At 50.9% G+C, this 19,863-nt stretch overlaps 6 protein-coding genes across 7 annotated transcripts; 4 read left to right on the top strand and 2 right to left on the bottom strand.

The window, feature by feature from the left end:
* Positions 1-2: 2 nt before the first annotated feature.
* Positions 3-2,597, top strand: PV07_11875 (uncharacterized protein). The gene is made up of 2 exons (XM_016399350.1): positions 3-372; positions 444-2,597. Exons 1-2 carry the CDS (start codon positions 323-325, stop codon positions 2,278-2,280), a joined length of 1,887 nt encoding a protein of 628 aa, XP_016243912.1. The 5' UTR covers positions 3-322; the 3' UTR covers positions 2,281-2,597.
* On the bottom strand, positions 2,324-4,591 carry PV07_11874. Of its 2 annotated transcripts, XM_016399349.1 has the most exons (3): positions 3,073-4,591; positions 2,908-3,001; positions 2,324-2,843 (listed from the first exon to the last, which is right to left on the bottom strand). In XM_016399349.1, exons 1-2 carry the CDS (start codon positions 4,372-4,374, stop codon positions 2,945-2,947), a joined length of 1,359 nt encoding a protein of 452 aa, XP_016243911.1. In that variant the 5' UTR covers positions 4,375-4,591; the 3' UTR covers positions 2,324-2,843; positions 2,908-2,944. The 2 variants fall into 2 exon arrangements, with proteins under 2 accessions (XP_016243911.1, XP_016243910.1); XM_016399348.1 differs by having other exon boundaries at positions 2,324-3,001.
* On the bottom strand, positions 4,590-5,717 carry PV07_11873 (uncharacterized protein). Its single transcript, XM_016399347.1, has 2 exons — positions 5,146-5,717; positions 4,590-5,093 (listed from the first exon to the last, which is right to left on the bottom strand). Exons 1-2 carry the CDS (start codon positions 5,639-5,641, stop codon positions 4,933-4,935), a joined length of 657 nt encoding a protein of 218 aa, XP_016243909.1. The 5' UTR covers positions 5,642-5,717; the 3' UTR covers positions 4,590-4,932.
* A 388-nt stretch (positions 5,718-6,105) lies between these two features.
* PV07_11872 (uncharacterized protein) lies at positions 6,106-6,336 on the top strand (the record flags this gene model as incomplete). The annotated part of the gene is made up of 1 exon (XM_016399346.1): positions 6,106-6,336. One exon carries the CDS (start codon positions 6,106-6,108, stop codon positions 6,334-6,336), a length of 231 nt encoding a protein of 76 aa, XP_016243908.1.
* Positions 6,337-6,888: 552 nt separating this feature from the next.
* On the top strand, positions 6,889-8,861 carry PV07_11871 (uncharacterized protein; the record flags this gene model as incomplete). Its single annotated transcript, XM_016399345.1, has 2 exons — positions 6,889-7,388; positions 7,448-8,861. The coding sequence occupies 2 exons, from the start codon at positions 6,889-6,891 to the stop codon at positions 8,859-8,861; spliced, it is 1,914 nt and encodes a 637-aa protein (XP_016243907.1).
* Positions 8,862-15,784: 6,923 nt separating this feature from the next.
* On the top strand, positions 15,785-17,614 carry PV07_11870 (uncharacterized protein; the record flags this gene model as incomplete). The annotated part of the gene is made up of 4 exons (XM_016399344.1): positions 15,785-15,841; positions 15,895-16,328; positions 16,386-16,788; positions 16,835-17,614. 4 exons carry the CDS (start codon positions 15,785-15,787, stop codon positions 17,612-17,614), a joined length of 1,674 nt encoding a protein of 557 aa, XP_016243906.1.
* Between the last annotated feature and the right edge of the window lie 2,249 nt (positions 17,615-19,863).

Raw genomic sequence — 19,863 nt, 5'->3', positions numbered from 1 at the left:
ACGTGGAGGGTCCTCTAAGTCAGCACGGGTACCTCCAGTCTTCTGTGGTTCGACTAGACGCGGCAGGGCTGTGAATGCAGTCCAAGCCTGTTGCCTGCGCGGATGCATTGGGTTCGGTCACCAGCAGGGATTCAATGGTCGGGGCCGCTGATCTCCAGGCAGTAGCCAAACGTGCTGGGCAATTCTTCTGGCTGTGTCCGTCTGTTCAGCTTGGGCTCAATTGACTTCTGCTACCGACTGATCGAATATAATACCTGCGGAACTCGACTTCTGCGCGTTCTCAACGAGCCTTGAGTATACGAGGTTTGGAAATCAAAGAGTCATGATCAGAATTGGTAAAAACAAAGTCCGGACGGGATGCTTTACGTGCAAGTAAGTCCAGCCTAGACATGCCCCATCGCTATCTCTTGCAACATGGCACCTTCCTAATGCGACAAACTCAGGCGCAGAAGAGTCAAGTGCGACGAATCGCGACCCAGCTGCAATCGCTGCATCAAGGCTGGTAAGCCTTGTGAAGGATATGCCAACGATCCGGGGTCCGGTCGAGGGAGCGACCTCGTCAGATTCGTCGTGTACACCCCCCACACTCCAACGCCTCTTTTGTCGGAGCATCCAGACCTCGATTGGTCCGAGCGGCGGGCGCTGAGCTACTTCCAAGATCGGACTGCGTTGGAGCTTGCCGGCGCTTTCCAACCAGACTTCTGGCTAGCGACTATTCTACCACTCGCAAGGCAGGAGAGCTCCATCCGCCATGCGCTCATTGCCCTGAGCAGTATGCACGAGCACTTTGCCGGCGTCGATCATTTCTCGCCTACGCGAGGCGTCGACTTTGCCCTGAACCATTACGGCAAGGCTATGCGAGACGTTGTCAAATTTAACCAGATCCGGTCGGAACAGGCTTTCGATTATGCCCTGGTCACGTGTGCCCTGTTCTCTGCCTTTGAGAGCCTTCAAGGACAGTATCACGAGGCGTGCAACCATGCCGCGTCAGGGATCAAGATCCTTGCCGAGGAGCAGCGAAGGCCGGGCTCCAATGCAAAGCAAACGCTTGTCCCTCGTGAAGACCTCACGCGCTTCTTCATCGCTTTGGGGAGACAAATCATGGAGATTGGCGACCCGAACTTCCCGGGTCCAAGACCAGAGTTGTACCACACAGAGACAGAAATGGCCATGCCGGACCAATTCACCTCCCACGAACACGCCTTGCGGCACATGGAATCCCTACTTGCAGAACTTGTCGAATACGCCGAACGAGCTGACACCATAGCGAATGAAGGTCCCATATCAGACGATGTGGCGCTTGCCCTCCTGACAGAATTCCACGCGATCAAGATCCAATTTGGGAAATGGCAGGCTGCATTCGATAGGTTCTCTTCTGTCGATTCGAACGAATACTCCAAAGAGACACCTGACTCTTCCAGCTCGACATCTTCATCCCCGTCAGCCGATCATTCCAGACCACGGAGTCCCGCTTTTCTGATTCTGAGAGCTTACCAGGCTCTCATGATCGCCTTTCTCGCACGGATTGAAATCAACGACGAAGCAGCATTCAATGATTACGGGCCGCAGTTTTGGATGGCCCTTGAAGCCGTCGAAGAGTTCATCCGATGTACTTCTACCTTTGTCAACCCGGTGGATGGCAGGAAGTCGCCTCGCCCACCGCCATCCGACCAGACGACCACAGCTTCGACCTCGAACGCGAGTTCGGCTTCACGATCCCTCTCACAATCGTCACCATCGCAACAGCCCCTCATTGTGCGACCGACATTCTCCCTCGCCCTCGGAATCGTGCCCACCCTCTTCCTCATCGCATCCCGAACCTTCGACATACCGTTGCGCGAAAAGGCCCTTTCCCTTCTCCGGATGTGCAACCGGCGCGAGGGCCTGTGGGACTCCCGCCTCGCCGCGAGCGTAGTCGATCGTGTCATCGAGTTGAGAGATGAGGCGAGTAAGACGGGCTGTTCCCAACTTCCTACCGATGCAGACATGGACCACGCTACACAGACGACGGCGACAGCACCGAACCCAGAAGTCCAAGGGACAGATAGTCGCTCCCCGGATGTCGGAGGAAGGAGTGCCAACGCCGTGGAATTCAAGCTGTTGGACATCAAGTTCCTCCCGGGGAAGAGGTGCGTGTTTCGATACGCATTCGCTACGAAACACGGCCAGAGGGAAGGAACGCCCATCCCGATGCTGAGCACGGAGGTGCCGACTCACGTTCCCGGCGCAAGCGTTCACTCTCTAAGGGAGTTTTGGGAGGAGCTGCGATGGGAAGAATAGCGTGCCCCAAAAAACACGAGAATGCTTTGTCGAGATAAGACTACGAAAATGATACTCACGCGTGATGTGTGCATGTTCCTTCATGTTTAATCTTGCATTGCGAGGGAGTATATTGGGGATTACACGGGTTTAGTCTTTATTCAGTACGCCTGCAAGCGGAAGATTTGGCCTCTCTCAGAAAATTCTCACGCAGTGCAAATCCCTCAAAGACGGTACCCATCTCTCCCTGTCTTCCAATATTCAGTACCATCTTGGGCAGATTATCCTGTCGGATAGCTAGTTGGACGAAAAAGCCGCAATGAGATATTCCACACTCTTCCGGCCGCGTGCCCTCTGTGCTTCGAAAGAATGCATGATTCCGATCCTGGAAGGACGCCACCCACCTAGTGAAGACCTCTCCAGCACTTGGTTCAAGGCACTTCTGCTGTGTATTTTTGTACGTTGTCTCCGTTTTCCGTTGTTTTTGGGGGGTTTCTGATTTTGTGTTCGCGCGTGCGAGACTCGATCTTCGAATGTTGAAACAGGTAAATGAGATGGCGTTCAAGGCACGTATCGGCGACAATCTAACAGACCATAAGGAGTTGCTCGGAACAGCCGCACGAGTGCCAACAAGCTTGGAGAGCGTACGAGTAACTGGTCTTGCAAAGGATTCTCGCCGTGGTCATTAATCATACTGAAACAGCACGCTGATGCTCTCGCCATAATGCACCCGTCGAATTGCCTGTTGGATGAATCCGATTAGCACAAATCGCCTTTACTTTCTTTCAACCTCAAAGCCAGTCTTGAACTCACCTCGGCAAAGACGTGGCCAACCTCAAGCACTTCGAGCTTGGGGCATCTCCTAACATGATGAGACTGATCCACAGTGTTCGTGACGATAACCTTGTCCAATGCGCTGGCATTAATTCTTTCGATTGCATCTCCACTCAAAACGCCATGAGTCACCAATGCATAGACTTTGCTGGCGCCTTCTTTCTTCAGTAGTTTCGCGGCTCTGGTTATAGTGTTGCTCGTATCGGCCAAGTCGTCGATGAGAATGGCGACTTTGCCAGTGACGTCGCCAACGAGCATCATGGTCGCATTCTGCCGATCCGTGATCTTGGTAGGTCTGCGTTCTTTATGGATCAGAGCGAACTCGATTCCCAAAGAGTCGGCGATTGCGGTTGCTCGTTTGGCGCCTCCAGCGTCGGGACTAACGACCACTCCATTTCTGTAGTCTGGAATGTTTTGCTGGATATACTTCTTCAGAATCGGCCGCCCATAGAGATTGTCAACAGGAATATCAAAGAACCCTTGGTACTGAGGATCGTGGAGATCCATCGTAATAATGTGGTCTGCGCCAGCGCAGGTCAGGAGATCTGCCACAAGAGTACCTGCCTGCGCAACCCATTGCCGGTAGCCCGGGCGAGGTTTGAAGCTCTCCTGCGGGTCCATCTTCGGGGGTGGAGCAAAATCGTAATTGGCAACGCCGTTGGTGGCGGATGCTGAGGAGTCTCCTCGCTTTCGTTGGACTGGAAAGTATTCTGACTTGGTAGATGAATGTGAGCTTGTGTCACGATCACGATAGTGGCTGAAGCGGGCCTGGTAGGTAGGGCTGTTCTCTACATCATCCAGCTGTGATTTTGACGTCGCTTTGTGCAAGGGATGTCCATTCGCAAGGCCCTGGCTCTCGGTCTTGTCTGGATGTGGGGTAGGTGGAATGCTGTCAAATGTGTAGCCGTTTGTATCGGGAACCAGCTTATTGGCCGTATTCGACGCCTTGACTAGCGGCGCACCGCTCTTGTTGTAGGGTATGTCGGACTGTCGAGAATATGGGAAGAGTGGAAGTACAGCGGTGACCTTCTTCGCAGAGGCCGTCTTGCATGCTGAAATGGCAATAAGAAGCTCGACAAAATGGTCGTTCACCTTGCCCCCACCAGACTGTATGATATAGACATCTTTTCCTCGGACTGACTCGCCTATCTCGACTCTGGTCTCGCCAACAGCGAATTTCGAGAAGAGAGCTTGGCCAGGCGCAATACCGAGGATCTCACAGATGGTTTCCGTCAGGGTTGGATGGGATGAACCCCCGAATACGACAATATTTCTGACCATCTTGTCCCGATCGAAAGGGTCCGGCGGTAACTTGGGGTAGGATGTAAGGTGAGGTTGAGGACACTGAACGGCAGGAGAGGGCGATTCAGGAGGTCGAGGACAATCGAGCCGAGAGAATACTTGGAGCGGTCGCTAGACTATGCAGTCTACTGTGGGCCGTGAGGCCAAGGAAGTCAGCCTGGTGGTTGACATGATACAAAGAAAGAGTGAAACCACTGATAGAAAAGTTCGAAATCTAGCAAAGCGCAGTTGGTGGTTTGCTCTCCCCACGAAACTTTTTGTCTCGCCCCACCTTCCGCCTTGGATCCACCGGTATGGCCGAGGTCTAATGTCGTCATGTCATTTGCGTGTATTTCGTAGAGAACAGCAACTGCTCGCTGCAGCTGGCCTGTCTCACAGCAAGGTCCTGACAAGACCTATCTAGTTTGCATTTTGCACTCCATGGATTGATGTGTGGGAGCAATCGCATTTCCCAGCCCGTGTGCCCGTACTTTTTGTAAGCTTATCACTGCCACTCAACGCCGAGTCCCTTTACCACACAGCCACAGACATCCCCCATCAATCTCCCGTGTCAACCTCGAGATCCAACTGGACATTGTTGCTCACACCGTAGTCTTGGAGAGTTAGTTGATCCTTGAATGGTCTTTCGCCCTGCCTCTTGAGTAGGATCTCATGAGGTTGTCTGCCGATCATCGAGGCAACTATAACTTTGAAGTCCTCTGGCATTTTATTAGCACGCGAAGAGAAGCACAAAGAATGGCATCGACTCACTTATTGGATCTGTGGGATAGCATGGGATAGCCTTTTTCGTGCCCAGTCTGTCATTGACGTAAACAATGATCATCGGCTGCGCTGGCACTGCCGGCGCCGGCTTCTTCTCTTTCTTGTCCAGCTTGTCCTTTTTCTTTTCTTCGCGGGGTTCTGGCTCCTCCCGATCTCGTCGCCTGTCGCGATCTCTGTCGTCTCTTCTGGGAGAGCGTCTTCGGGAAGGTGGAGTTCTGGATCTTGAGCGAGGTCGATAATGGTCTCTGTAGCCTCGCTGCAGTCCCGAGTCGCGGTCTCGCCTCGAGTCATCATCGTCTCGACGTTTCTCCTTCCATCTAAAGCCGGTGTCTTTGCGCCGCGGTCGATCCTCACGCCTGTCTCTATCCCGTCGAGGAGACCTGCTTCTTCTGCGGTCTTCGTCCCTGGACGATTCTCGCTCTTTCCTGTCAGTATTGGTGGTTGGAGGTGCGGATGGTGAAGTCTCACGCTGATTGTCGGCCATTTTGGAAGTCTAAGCAGCCTCTGACAGATTTTAAAGAGTCCGTGGGAAACCTCGTTCGAACTGACAGAGCTGCCTGCGCGACAGAGAAGGAAGAGGCCGCCTTGGGGCGTCGTAAAAACCTGCGGCGAGGCGGGTACCGGATAAAATTCGGATAAACCCCTGCAGTGATTCCGAAGCCTAATCTACTCCAGACATACAGCCTCGTCGACTTCAGCCGATTTGCGCATCCTATAATTCCATGTTTCTAACATGCTCGTCTCAAATCTCAGACTATAATTCCCAATAGATGATCCTGGGCTAGCCTGCCGAGAACGGGCCTTCAAGGGAACGGGGCCTTAGGAACATCAACGACCCATCTTCTATTATCGCACCGCCAGATATCACCGCAACCTTCAAGCTGTGAGCGGCTTAGGAGAGGAAGATGGTGCATTGGTTCCTTTACATGAGACGCAGAAGATCCAATTATGGACACGGCGCGAAATCACTCTCATCCTATCTATCAAAACTTAACCCTGGACACAAATCAAGACTCAGTACGTTTATTGACAATATTACCTGGCGCCGCGAATAGTGCCCTTCGGTGCAGGCTGAATGTCGTCCTATTGACGGCGGATGCTCATTATGAAGCCATCTCGTATACTTGGGGCAGTGATGAGGAACTACACGAAATCATCATCAATGAAGACAAGCACTAGTTTTGTGTTCGTCCTAATTTACTAGATCTTCTGGTCAGTAATATTAGAAATGAACAAACCCCGAGAACAGTCTCGGTCGACGCGATATGCCTATATTCCTACCGAACCGCCATAAAGCACCTTAAAAATTGAGGGAGTGTGAGAGTACGGAGTATTATATTTTTTAATCCTTATGTCCGTTCAGTGACGCGTCTCCTTCCGGTACTTCGCTACGTAAAGGTCATTGATAATCAATGGACCAAGCTACAGGGAGTTGCAAAACCAGTTTCCACCTAAATCATATTAAAAAAGATTCTCTGTCTTAGAATGGAGCATTCGCAGAACCGCCATTCGCCAGACGTATTTGAGGTTCTGTTCAGGGCTAGCGAATCATGCTTGGAACTGATACGTGGCGTAACGCCGCATTACATATTTCGTTTTATTTCTGGTGCCTGACAGCCTACCTCGTGATATTAGGAGCGACAGCCGTTTTCTCGATTATTGCGTAAGGCACTCATGGAGCCTTAATCGAACATTTCCTCTCATCTGCGAAACCAGTGAATGAGACTAGTCATGGAAGTCATCGGTGCCGTGGCAAGTATTGGAGGTGTCATTCAACTGGTCCTGCATGGTGTCAAGTTTGTCGAGTTCTTAAAAATATTTGCCGAAAACTGTGGCACAGAGGCGGCGGCCGATTTTGTTCACGGCCTTGTCGCTTACGCTCAGTTACTACATGACGTCCAAGCTCTGTGCGACTGTATCCAGCAGCACAGAAATCCCTGCGTTAGCCAGATCAGAATCGCGACGCTGCGCCTATGCCTCGAAGACTGTGTTCAGGACCTGGAAACCTGGCATGCTATCGTGAAGCGGCTCGAAAGAACTGATCGAAGGGCAAGTAAGGCATTGGCGAAATTCACAGAAGCTAGAAGTCCCCAGAAGAGGTTCCAACTATTTCTGCGTGAGGCTTTGGGCTCTGCCATGGCAGCCAAGAATGCCCATGTGCGCACGGTCATACAAGCACGCTTTGAAAAACATAAAGCCAGCGTTGGAGTGGCGTTGTCGATCCTTGAGGCGTAAGTGGCACAATTTAAGAAACTCTTCAGGACGTTTATTGATTCGTTTTGCCCGTCAGAAACTTACAGCTTGTACAAGTTGACGATAACGACCGGACAAAAGCCGGCATAGACAAGCTTGCTGGCCTCGTAGAAGCACAAGCAAGGAACCATGACCAGAATTATTCGGATGTACGCAGCTCCAACAGCTCCATTATTGCATGGTCCAAATCTCAACACGAAAGACTACAAGAACTTCGGTCCATGCAAAGTTCTCTCTCAGAGAAGATGGACAATTTACTACAAGCCTTATCCACCCATAGCTCTCAGCACTCTTCAAGATCATCGGACAGTGTGGCCGGCCCAGCAGGCGCATTACAGCACATTGACAACAAGAAGCTGGGTGAAAACCCTTCTCCGCCAGGATCGAAGGAGATGACGGATTGCTTAAGCCGTGCTCGATCGAATCTCGTCCTTGAAACTGATAAGCTGGACTCGAGGTCTGAAACGGATGAGTCTGGAGAAGACACAAACCCAAGATCTATAATTGAGCTTCTCGAAGACTTCAATCTGCTGGCAGGCCAGTACTTTGATGGAATCATCGCAGAGTACATATTCGCAGCCGAGCAATGGCGATTTGCGTCTATGCGGCAAAGGTTTATTGGCATTATTGAACGAAGGGAAGACGCCAATCGCATGCTGATGAATGTGAATCTGAAGGTAAATTTGCTGGCACTTGCCACCACCCTTCTATCACTACGTCGCAGAGCGGAAGCAGAATGCTTGCAGTTGAGTCTAGAGGAGGCAGATGGACTCTTAGGCATCACACTTCAACAAATCCGTCACTGGGAGCTGGTTGTGGAGCAGAACCGTGCAAATTCTGCAGTCGAGCGGTTGATACTACCGGATAATGCGCGAAGCACAAAATCCGAGTCACTCACACGCCTGAATGAATGGCTTTTCGAGGTGATGACCTCGATACCATACCTCGCAGACTGGCATCGGTGGATGACCTCTAGCCAGATTCCACAGCAGAAAGAACCAGAGAAAGAACCAACTATACTCAAGAAAGAACCACCCCTACTCAAGAAAGACGACTGGGAACGACTCACGATCAAGACCTGGCTTCTTGATGGTACTAACTGGGATATCCCTGACGACTACGCAGCCTCCTCGTTCACTAACAGCCGGGAATCTGATTTGACTGTTCTAGTTTCTGGCTCTAGCAATGACCATGATATAGGTGAGGCCGATCTTGACAGGTTTGGAGATGATATTGGTCTCTTCAAGCAGCCGGTAGCCAACATTTATCTACTACGAGGCCTCAAAAAGATTGAGGATGTGAACGAACTCACTCTACCATCTCCCGGCGCGGGAAGTGAGGTAATTGAGCGCGCAGAAAAAGCGCTTAGGAAGTATGCTGAGGAGCCGTCGTCGAGATGGCCCAGGGATGAGCTCTACGATCAAAATATGCCGACTCAGGGTTCTGGCTAAACTGATAGATACTCACAACTTGTAGCGGCAATGGACTGTGAGGGTCTGGATCCGCACAGGGAATTGTCTATATATGACATTCCTATGTGCAAACATGTATCCGCCGAGATGTGCTTGGGGTCCCTTTTTCCCTGGCGTATTGCGCACAGAACTGAATTGTAGTATAATCGTCCCAGCTCTTGACAAACCCACTGCGTACAACATCGAACGTGACCTCATCTTCATTAGCTCCCATACAAGGTAGAGAATCGTGCAGATAGGGATGTTGTCAATAAAATCTTTTGACAGACACAGATTACTGCCATTATCGAATTCTAGTAGGAGCATCTTGTGGCAGTTAGTCAGGAGAGTCGTCGAGCATATGGAGACGGGTAAGAACATGAGATCTCGCCCTATGCGCAAGAAATCTGATCACTTGCGAGGAACTCCAGGATCTCCGAGCGAGCCTGCATAAGCTCGGCTTTACGATTTCGTTACATCCAGCGCAGGGTTCGTTGAATGCTAAACCTTTGACAAAGCGAAATTGAACGCAATGAATGCGAGAGAGGTACATAGAGGGAATTAGGCTGAGCGTGGTCAGAATCGAGGTTAACCAGCAGGCAGTCAAGATCTAGGCATCGGCAAGTGAGAGGTGCACAGATGAACAACACGTGCTTGCGCAGGCGGCGCTTACTCGACCGTGGAAGTGCGCCTCAGGTAGTCTTGATGACAGTCCTGACGATCATTGGCTGAATATCGGAAAAATCTTAAATCAATTTGACGAATGATTGTCCTGTCGATACTTTACTCCCTGACAGAGAATTTTCTAAGATATTTCGGACGGAAACCGGTTTTGCAATGTCCTATAATATGCAATACTATTGGTAGCTACAAGAGTCAGTTCGGATACACGGAATGCACTCGAGAATCCGAGGACATAGCATCGTTACTACGGAAGAGCGAGCTCGGGGCGGGTCATCCTGGCACGTTAACCTCAATACATAATCTAGCGATTTAGTATAGCGAGGCCGGACGACGACGAGAAGCGCTATAACTTGCGCAGGAAGTGGTAGAGAGGTTGTAGTAAAGGAGTAAGCTAAGTAGCGAGATTGGCCAAAGTTCTAGTGGTAAAGACAACACCTATATAGTAAAGCGAAGGTTATAATCGGACGTTCCTTACCTATCGCCTTAACAAACTTAAGACCGTGTAATCGATATCCCGGCGTAGTGAAACGCCCTACCTAGTGAAATAGACGGGCGATACTTCGCCTTCCTCTACGTCGTGACCGCTATACGCGGAATCTGACCAAAAAGCGGCACGGAGCCTAATCACGTCGGCGAAGGAGAGAATGGTAGCTTGCTCGCGAAGAGTTGTCAGGATCCCTTTGGCTAGGATTTCCGATGTGTCGTCACCACAAACGGAGCAGTGATATTGTTCCACTTTTGGATCGATATAGACTTTGGAGACGTACTCGTTGTCTAAGGGACGCGCTGCAACGGACAGGATACAGCAGCTCTTGACCATGGCTGCGATACGAAAGTGTTCTTTGCTGGGGGTATCGAGGTCGACGAAACTGTAATATATCGAGGCTGGTGCGGGAGCATATTTATATATGAACAGTCTGTAGGCAACAGCATGCGTCTGGCGCCCTAACTCATTTCCGGTTAATGCGTATTTAGGAGGGGACCCATCTCGTAGCCAGGATCTTGTAGGAAGTTTCGCGCTGACGAACCGCGTCAAATTCTCTACGGGTATCATCACCTACCCGTTTGCTGTTTAACCGATGTCGGAATGCGGTGCAAGTGTGGAGATTAGCAAGGACTGTAGTCTTGAATATGGAATCAAGCTGGGTCAGAGATGGGGATCTGGCGAGGAATGGACGAGGAGTGGTGGACAAAGCAATTTATGAGCGATAGGGTTGGCATATACAATGTCAAAGCTGCCTGCACGTTCCTCTCGCCTTCCATCCTCAGACGTTTCGCCACAGCGCAGCTCAGAGGACGGGTATTGGCATATCAAAATCACCTCGCCTGCCACCACATAGATTCTCGGCCTTTCTTTCCTAAGATCCTCAAGTCTACGAACTCGATAACCACCAATACCTTGTTTCGCGAAAGAGAATCTTCTATCACCCGCTTCTCGTTCTCATAGAGAGGCGTTACGAAGCGCTCTGCGCATCATTTGCAAATCGGAGACACCCAGTACGCGAAAGGCTGCGAAACTCCGCTTAGCTTCCGGTGCCGTGCGTTATATCACCAATTCTTTCATAAAGATCACCTTCCATCAAAACGTCACCACTAGGTCTATGGAATAGATTTTCGCAGCATTACACCTGAGAACACGATTTTCTCGCTGATTTAAGCTGGTGAGTTCCTTCTTGCTCAACTCAAATTGCTTTTGGCCCTGATCAAACAGCACTGTGAGGACTCTCATTTGCCGTTTTGTACCAGTCTCAACAACTAAATTGCTGAGCCTCCACCGACCAGTATTGTCAAACTTTCTAGTATCCTGTTCCTATTAAAGTCGTTGCAGGGAAATTTGCCTCTGGTTTAGTCGGGCCTACCGCTTCGGGCGTGGTCGCGGTCGGGCCCGCTCTTGCTCTGGCTACACCTAAACAGCGCGATCAGTGCGATATGTCTGAAGGCGTCGCGGACGGTAAATGCAGCCCAGGTTGGCTGTTTGGGTGCAATACTGCCCTGCCATCTTGGACCGCTACAGCTCATGGGATTTTTCATTCCAAGAATCTGAAGTTCATGCTGGCTTCAAGCCCCGTGAGTTGCTCAGCGTCCACATTCAATGGACGTTCAGGTATCATTGGGTGGTCGAACCGCGTACCAATCTTGCACAGCGCTTCCAAGATTCCGCCTTTGTTCGAGAACACATACGCTTTCACATATCTGCTGCCAAACCTGATGGAGAATGTGGTCTGTTTGGGTATGTACATTAACTCCGTGGAGCCAATTGTGGCCGCTTCCTCCCCATTTACCACTACTTCCAGGTAGCCATCCACGACATAGAAGCAATGATGCGACTGGTCCCAGGTCATTGCTCTTGATAGTGGGTTGCCTTCGTGGTAAGAAGAGCCTTCAATGGAGCCCACAGCGAAGATACCGTTGGACTCGGCCGTGGTGATCAAGGGACTCACCACCGTGCCTGCAAACGTGTAGCGAGGACCCCTCCCAGCCTGCAGAAAGTACGGGGTATGAGTACCAGGCAGGGAGGAGTCGCTGGCAGGATCCCATGGCTGAGGGCCAAAGTACGGGTGATCCGGCAGTGGAACATAGTCGTACTTGTCTTTTGCTTGTTGAAGGCGCGGGATGAGTACCTCGAAGACATCACGATTGTCTTCATTAGGCCACATCGGTCCTGAGTACGGGTCGCCAATGAACCGGAAGAATTCCTCCCATCCCCCTGGAACGATGAGGCCCATAAATTCGTTATGGTCGCCTAGGATTTGATATTGGTGGACAATGTTCTGCATTACAGCAGAAGATATCAGTCACCTATAAGTCAACCCTAACACCTTTCAGAGCACATACCGGAGGCACACTCGCAAAATCCCCTGGCTCCATTGTCCTACAATAAGGTCCTGCCCAGACATTCATGCGACCCTTTATGCACAAGAAAATGTCGTGTGCTTCACGATGGTAATGAAAACCGATGGGCTTGGCGCCTGAACCTCCGCTACTCACCACAGCAAAGGCTCCCTCGCTTTCTTTGCCGGTCACCAACAATCTCGTGGCCGACTTGGAACATGGAATATAGATTACCTCCCCGCACAAAGGACCAAGCCTGTACGCTGTCCCGGGACGCCCTAGAGGTTCAACAAGTGGTTTCATTTCAATAAAAGTTAATCTTGGAGGACTAGTGGCGACGAGAAGAACCAGCGTGACTAGGTCCAAATACTTAAAGCTAGGTTTCCCGAGGCCATCGAAGGCGAGCCCACATCTCCACTGAGTCGGCCCGCTCGGGATGCCGAGATTGACCAGTCTATTTTGCGGAGAATGGAGTAGCAGAGAACTAACCTAAGCCCGCTCGCCTATTTTAATGGTATGTATCTCCGCACCGAGGTGCGTATAGCTCATTAATCTGAAACGAATAGTATTCCTTTATCCCTTCACTGAAGCTTACCCTGCGCTGTTTATCAGACGACATGGCACTGCTTGCAGCATCACGTTTCGCTCTTGGACAGGTATACCTGGCTGCACTGATACTTTTCTTCGTGCTCTGCGTCATTCAAATCAAGCAATATGTGTCCTTTAGGCGCAAATATCGATTTCCAAATCCAGTTAGAGGTCTGCCTATCATTGGTAACACGCTGCAGATGCCTCCTACTGGGCAAGGACCATACTTGCAGAAACTGGCTGAGAAATATGGAGAAATGTACTTCAACACTCTACAGTTATTACGACATGGCTGACCGAGCCAGGTTCACCATGAAGTTTGGGACGACCTATTGGGTCATTCTGAACTCGCAACGTGTTGCGTCTGAGCTGCTTGAGAAGCGTGCTGCTATATATTCATCTCGGCCAGCTCTGCCCATGGCTCATAGTCTTGCCTCCGGGGGGAAGCGGATCCTCGTCATGCCTTATGGCGACCTTTGGAGGAGAGAAAGAAAGATCATGCACCAGATCCTGACTAACACCAAGAGGCGCATATTCGAACCCTTTCAGGACATTGAGTCTCGAGCCCTTCTCTATGAATATCTGCACGAACCCGATCTGTGGCCTCGGTCTCATCACCGATATGCGAATTCAGTGATTATGAGCGTTGTTTTTGGAAGAAGGACCAGCCTTAAAGACCCATATCTCCTCGAGCTGCTGCATACCTCCGAACAATTCGTTCGATACTTAATGCCCGCCCGGTCCGTTGTTGATGTGTTTCCATTCCTCGCCAAAATCCCCTGGCTCAAGACCTGGCAGCCATGGAGATGGTATGGCGACGAACTCTACAGGCGAACGCGCAAGTAAAGTACTCCCCTCACATTCAACTATGTAGGTACTAATCTAGAACTCCCTCCTCAGTGTCTACAAGAGAGAAATCGACAACCTTCGCCAGCGGCAAAAGCTGGGCATTCAGAAACCTTGCTTTATGACAGAGTTCTTCGATGCCGGGAAAGACATGGAGTTCTCGGATGAGGAGGTTTACTTCATCTCGGGGACATTGATGGAAGCAGGCTCTGACACGACTAGAGTTTCTCTGCATGAGATCCTCGCGGGAGCGGCGCTATACCCTGACTGGATTGAACGAGCGCGCATGGAGATCGACAAGGTGTGTGGCGCCAACGCCGAGCGACTGCCCACAGCTCAAGATATTGCTCAATTTCCTATAGTCAGAGCGGCAGTCAAAGAAAGCATACGTTGGAAGCAAGTTGCTCTCTTGGAGGTGCAATATACATAACAGGCTAACCGGCACAATAGGCCTGCTATAGCGGAGACAGGTATTCCACACGCTTTAACGAGAGACGACGAGTTTGAGGGGTATCATTTCCCTGCTGGGACTGTGTTCACCTGGAACCACTGGGGGATATCAAACGCTGCCTCTGAATACGAGCAACCAGAGCGCTTCTGGCCGGAACGATTCATTAACGATGAGCTCGATATGGCTTTAAAGGGTCATCTAGGCCTTGGCGCTGGTACGTCTGGGGATGATCCTCGTCTTTATTCGTAGTAGTGTATAATTAATCAAACAATACAGGTCGGCGAGCATGTGTCGGATACTCAGTCGGCGTAGACAACCTCGCAATCGCCATCGCCAGATTGGTATACTGTTTCGACTTTGAGCAAGATCCGTCTGCACCCATTGATGTCTCAAAACCATTCTTTCAGGACGAGGACGGTTACCCCTTCAAGCTCATCATCAAGCCGAGGAGTGAAGCGCATCGAGACCTTGTGGAAAGAGAATGTAGTGCAGCAGCGGTTATTCAGTGAAGAGAGCTATTCATGATTTTGGGCGATGCACGAGTACATACAGAATGAAGTGCTTGGTGTTTGACATCTTCCCAGTCTCTACCGATATTGACATCATTCGTTGTGCGAAGTCCCAAATCTGTACCTTATCGATATACTTACAACTTAAACTATTGATGCCATTTAGGATCCAAGGTGCGTAGAATAGATAAATCTTGGGAGTTCATGCCCCTCCACTCATTATCGATCCGTACCATCAGGATCCTATTTCGTGTCCTATGTCTCGTTCCCCCCTAAGTTTTCTCGGTCTCTGACATTGCGCCTTTGCTGTGTGAGAGACTGCTTGCAAGCTCCTAGCATGTCGGGTTGAATGCAAATCAATATGCACTAGTGTTTTCGGCACCTTCGAGACTGGCTTGATTCGAAGCCATTTCTCAACCGACCGCCTCTGAGTTTGCCTGCGTTGCCATTGGTCAATCCAACAGGCGTAGACCGACGCCGCAAACAGGTCTTGGCCGACCAATCCGGCGAGAATTACCGCTCGGCGGCTTTCCACCCCCCCACTCCATTTAGAGAGAATCGGGATGCCGAACTGTGTGGATCTTGGGTCCCGAGCATTTCTTGGTCATGGTGTCTCGGCGGTCGACTCGGTTAGCGCTGCCCTGCTTGCAGCCACACGATTTTTGAACATCCTGCGATGTGCATAGTACCGAAAATGTGCAATATTGATCAACATTTCATTGTAAAACTGCGGAATGGGTTTCCGTTCTAAAGAAGGGGTTTACCCGCCAACGGGGAGCCGTTCAATGCAGTACCCCGATATGCTCCAGATTCCCCCCCCCCCCCCCCCAACCAAACGGAACTCATGATACGTAGGCAGTGCCGACATTCTTGGTTGTCCCCTACGTGGAACTCTGTCCTTGATCTTAAAGTCGGAAGTCTCCAAACATTCAGATGTATTTCGCTGACCTCAAACGTGAACGGCACTTTAACAGGACATCTCTAGGCCAAGATTCCATCGCACGCCGCAAATTATGGCTAGAAACGACCGCCTTATTGGACCTTTCAGGAAAAGTGTTCATCCGCAGGAGGTTCTTGGCTCCCAGCGCAGTGTTCGAGGGTTCGTTTTCTGACACTTACGTAGGTCCTGCCCCCGATGAACGCTGCTCCTGACCTCAAACATGAAACGTTTGAGCTAGATGGAGGCAGAGTGATCTTTGAGAAAGACGTCGCCATCACGATGAGGGATGGCGTGAAGCTCTACGCCGATATTTACCGTCCTGCGGCCAGCCTAGCAGAGCGGACTCCGTCGTTGGTGTTCTGGTCGCCCTTTGGGAAACACGGAGCCGTCCCTAGAGCATTATTTAAAAACATGGGCGTCGACTTCGACAAGTTGAGTCCATATACCTTCTTCGAATTGCCTGACCCGTTTCTCTGGTGCAGCCAGTACCACTACTCATTTGTTCGTGTGGATCCTCGCGGGACGTGGTGGTCGGAAGGTACGAAAGCGACCTTTTTCTCGCCTCAAGAAGGACGAGACGGGTATGATGTTGTCGAGTGGGCAGCTCAGCAGTCATGGTAAGCCTCCCGGACGCAGACACGACCAGATCTGGGCTGACTAGACATTTATCACAGGTCCACTGGTAACATTGGCTGGGGCGCAGTTTCCTACTATGCGATGTCAATATATCAGACGGCTGTCTTGAAGCCTCCACACCTCAAAGCGCTGCTGTTGTGGGAAGCCATGTCGGACATTTACCGCGAGGTCAATTGTGTGGGTGGGATACCTTCTGTGCCTTTTCAACATTTATGGATGAACTTGACCGGACAAGGTCTTGGGATGAGCGAGGACCACGCCGCTGTGTCAATCGATCATCCCCTTTTCGATGAGTTCTGGCAATCCAAAGTGGTGGACTGGACGAAAATCGACATTCCCGCACTGTCAATCACTGGTTGGTCATCTCTGGCGGTCCATTTACGTGGCACCATCGAGGCGTGGAAGGCCCTCTCGTCGAAGAATAAGTGGTTGTTGGTTCACGTGAGTACGCAGACGTTTCCTAATGAAAGTGACTTACGACTTTCAGGCTGGCCGGGAATGGAGTGAGTACTATAAGCCTACCGGCATCGAGAAGCAGAAAGAGTTCTGGGACCACTTTTTGAAAGGGAAGGAGAACTCCGTGGGCGGGTGGCCGACAGTGCAGCTTGATGTACGTACTTCAGCGGATGTGTCAATCCGGAAAGACTGGAGCAACTTCCCTCCGCCCTCGAAATTGACCAGATTCTACGTGGCAAGTGACCGAAAGCTTGCGACGGAGCTACATGGAGGTGAGGCGACCTATGCGGCCTTTCGAGCTCACCAGCCAGACTCACTGCTCACGTTCGATTATACCTTTGACAAGGAGACCGAAATTACTGGTCACAGTGCCTTGACCCTCCATGTGCAGTGTATGGAGTTCCCGGACACCGACCTTTTCGTGGCACTTCAGAAGCTGGATAGAGATGGCAAAGAGGTCAAGTTCTGGAACTCCAGCCAGTTCGTCGAAGCGCCAGCGTCGCTGGGCTGGTTACGTCTGTCCCACCGAGAACTGGACCAAGGGCGTAGCACTCCAGACCGGCCTTATCATTGCCATCAGAAGAGACAGTGGGTGCGGCCGTGTGACATTGTTGAGTCGCAAATAGAGCTTTGGCCAAGCAGTACCATATGGCAGGCTGGGGAGACCCTGCGTGTCGCCATCAACGGGCGTGGGTTCCTGAACGCGGAGAACAAAACCCAAGTACGAACACCAGTCCATGGATGGGGCGAGGTCCGAGTATGGTTCGGCGGTAAATATGCAAGCGGCCTTTTGGCGCCAATCGTACCATGAGATAGCTGCCCTCGCCTCATGATGAATCTCGTCGGCGCCGAATGCTTACTTGGTTAAATCGAAGAGGAAATGCAAATTATCGCCAAGTACCGCGAGTAGGGATATGGTCCGCATGAATTGAAATAATTCCGGCCAACAATAACTAAGGGCCTCTCTTGGGCAATTGAGGGTTAAGATCTAGCCCACGAGGTAGCTCTGTCTCAGGATTTGAGAAGTTCCTTAATAATTTGCCCTTCCGAGAGTGCCGCCGATCGCTCCCTCACTACTCTGCTGATACATGAAACTCCAAATCACCCCAGATGCACCGTACGTTCCCGTGGAGTGTGACACGGGGATGGGGATGCCCAGATCAGCTAACTTGGTTACTTCTCGCCTCCGCAAAGTGCTAACCAATATTGTTCTTTCAGCTGGCGGTATCGTTCCGTTGACCGCTAAACTTCCGACTTCACTCTCGTGAGAGTTTTCACGCTTTTATCAACCCTATCAACTACAGAAAAACTCATTAGTCGCGGAGGGCGTCAGCAACGCAGCCTCAAACGTTTCGGCTTCCCGTCGAATTTTTGTCCGCTGGTTCTGCCTGTTTGCGCCTGTTGACGCTGCTTCGGCCGATCCGTTCTCTGGGAATTCCGGGCGTGTCTATGGATCGTTGCCAGGAGTCACAGCCATCGTTAATGGCAGACTCAGACACTAGCATCGTTTTCCAGCATGGTATGGTCTACCATGTCACTATTCCCTTCTCTTCCTGACTGCTTCAGCACCTAAAGACTCCAGCAATCTGTTCATGTGCCTGGTGTGCTCGCAAGAGTTCCACAATTTGTACGTCTCCCTCTTCTGAGATCCCCCGCGGAGCTGGCCCAATCCTTGGGTCCAATTGACGTCCAACTGATGTGCTACCAACCAAGGGTGTCTCTGGGGCGGCATGCAGCAGTTCATACACTTCCGACTCCGCCCGCAAAGCGGCAACAAATCCGCTCTGTTCGATCATACCCACGCGCTTCTCAAGCTTGTCATGCATGCGCTACGGCTAAGACGAAATGTGATAATGGCGTCCGATGCAAGCGTTGTACACGGAAGAATATCCCTTGCGTGCGCAGACATCCCATTACTGAGGCCAGTGCCTTGAGCGACGCCGAACCCCCAACTGTCGCTGCGCAGAACCCATCAAGCACAGGCTCTTTTGCTATGGACCCCAACAACTTCATCAATCATCCTCAAGTGCTTGGGGAGCTGGACATACCGGCTTCTGCACGAATGTATACAGGTACCCGATTACCCTGACCTTTTTGTTGGCATGTCTCTGAGAGACGTCAAGATCCCATGCTTCTCGATACCCCAAGATTTTACGGTCTTCCATCTGTCAATCTTGCCAATGGTGAAAACGAGCCAGGCCAGTCCGGGCTGGACTTTGATTTCAACTTCGACAGCGCATACAACCTTTTCGACTTCGGCGGTGATCACGACCTTGGCCTGAGTGAACAGGATCACAACTTCTTGACGTCACTTCCGTTGCAGCCTCAGGACGAACCAGACGAGGCGTCTCCCGCAACAAGTCTCATAGCAGGACCAGATCAACCGAGCTCGCAAGCCGTGTACGAAGCTTTCAAGCAGTCTATCGGTCGATGGGAGCCTGACAGGCGGCATTACAGGACCACGGAAGAACGTGACTTATCACTAGACCGCACAGCTACTTCAAAAATGGATTGCCTCGGGGACTGGGACCCGGAAATCATTTCTCAAAATCTAACACCTAGCATCCGGGACCAAATTCTGAAAACTCTCATCAGAACATGCAACCAGGATAATGTGATTGATGTGATATCATCTTTCCCAGCCGTTGAGGTGTTGGATAGGCTGCTCAAGTCGTATCTGACGAGACAAGCCACTACGGCAGACTCATGGATACATGTTCCTACCTTCAACGTCGGTGAGGTTCGCTTAGAACTACTCGTTGCCTGTCTGGCAGCCGCCGCTACAATGTCTTCGAGCCGATCTGTTCAGAAATTTGGTTTGGCACTACAAGAATTCCTGGTCTTATATCTCTGGCTGGTGGTAAGTCCAGAACCTCTGTCGTGAAGGAAACTAGCAACTGTGGACTAACAAGCGTAGTCTGAAAAAGCAAATACATTGACTCGAGATATACATTACTTGCAAGCATTTGCTATACAGCTAGAGATCGGCCTGTGGTCCGGTGTCCGAAGGAAGATGGAAATGTCCGAGAGTTTCAGTGGTATCTTGAGCAATGTACGCGA

The sequence above is a fragment of the Cladophialophora immunda genome (genome assembly GCF_000835495.1).
Source record: "Cladophialophora immunda strain CBS 83496 unplaced genomic scaffold supercont1.7, whole genome shotgun sequence".
Lineage (NCBI taxonomy): Eukaryota > Fungi > Ascomycota > Eurotiomycetes > Chaetothyriales > Herpotrichiellaceae > Cladophialophora > Cladophialophora immunda.
The sequence above is the reverse complement of the archived record's forward strand: the minus strand, read 5'-3'. Positions and strand labels throughout refer to the sequence as shown.

Bases quoted from the DNA above. Each gene is read 5' to 3' on its own strand.
- PV07_11873 (XM_016399347.1), bottom strand. From the start codon at position 5,641: ATGGCCGACAATCAGCGTGAGACTTCACCATCCGCACCTCCAACCACC. The intron at 5,094-5,145 runs GTGAGTCGATGC...ATAAAATGCCAG, and splicing joins CTATCCCACAGATCCAATAA to AGGACTTCAAAGTTATAGTT.
- PV07_11874 (XM_016399348.1), bottom strand. From the start codon at position 4,374: ATGGTCAGAAATATTGTCGTATTCGGGGGTTCATCCCATCCAACCCTG. The intron at 3,002-3,072 runs GTGAGTTCAAGA...TTCATCCAACAG, and splicing joins TTGGCCACGTCTTTGCCGAG to GCAATTCGACGGGTGCATTA.
- PV07_11875 (XM_016399350.1), top strand. From the start codon at position 323: ATGATCAGAATTGGTAAAAACAAAGTCCGGACGGGATGCTTTACGTGC. The intron at 373-443 runs GTAAGTCCAGCC...CGACAAACTCAG, and splicing joins ACGGGATGCTTTACGTGCAA to GCGCAGAAGAGTCAAGTGCG.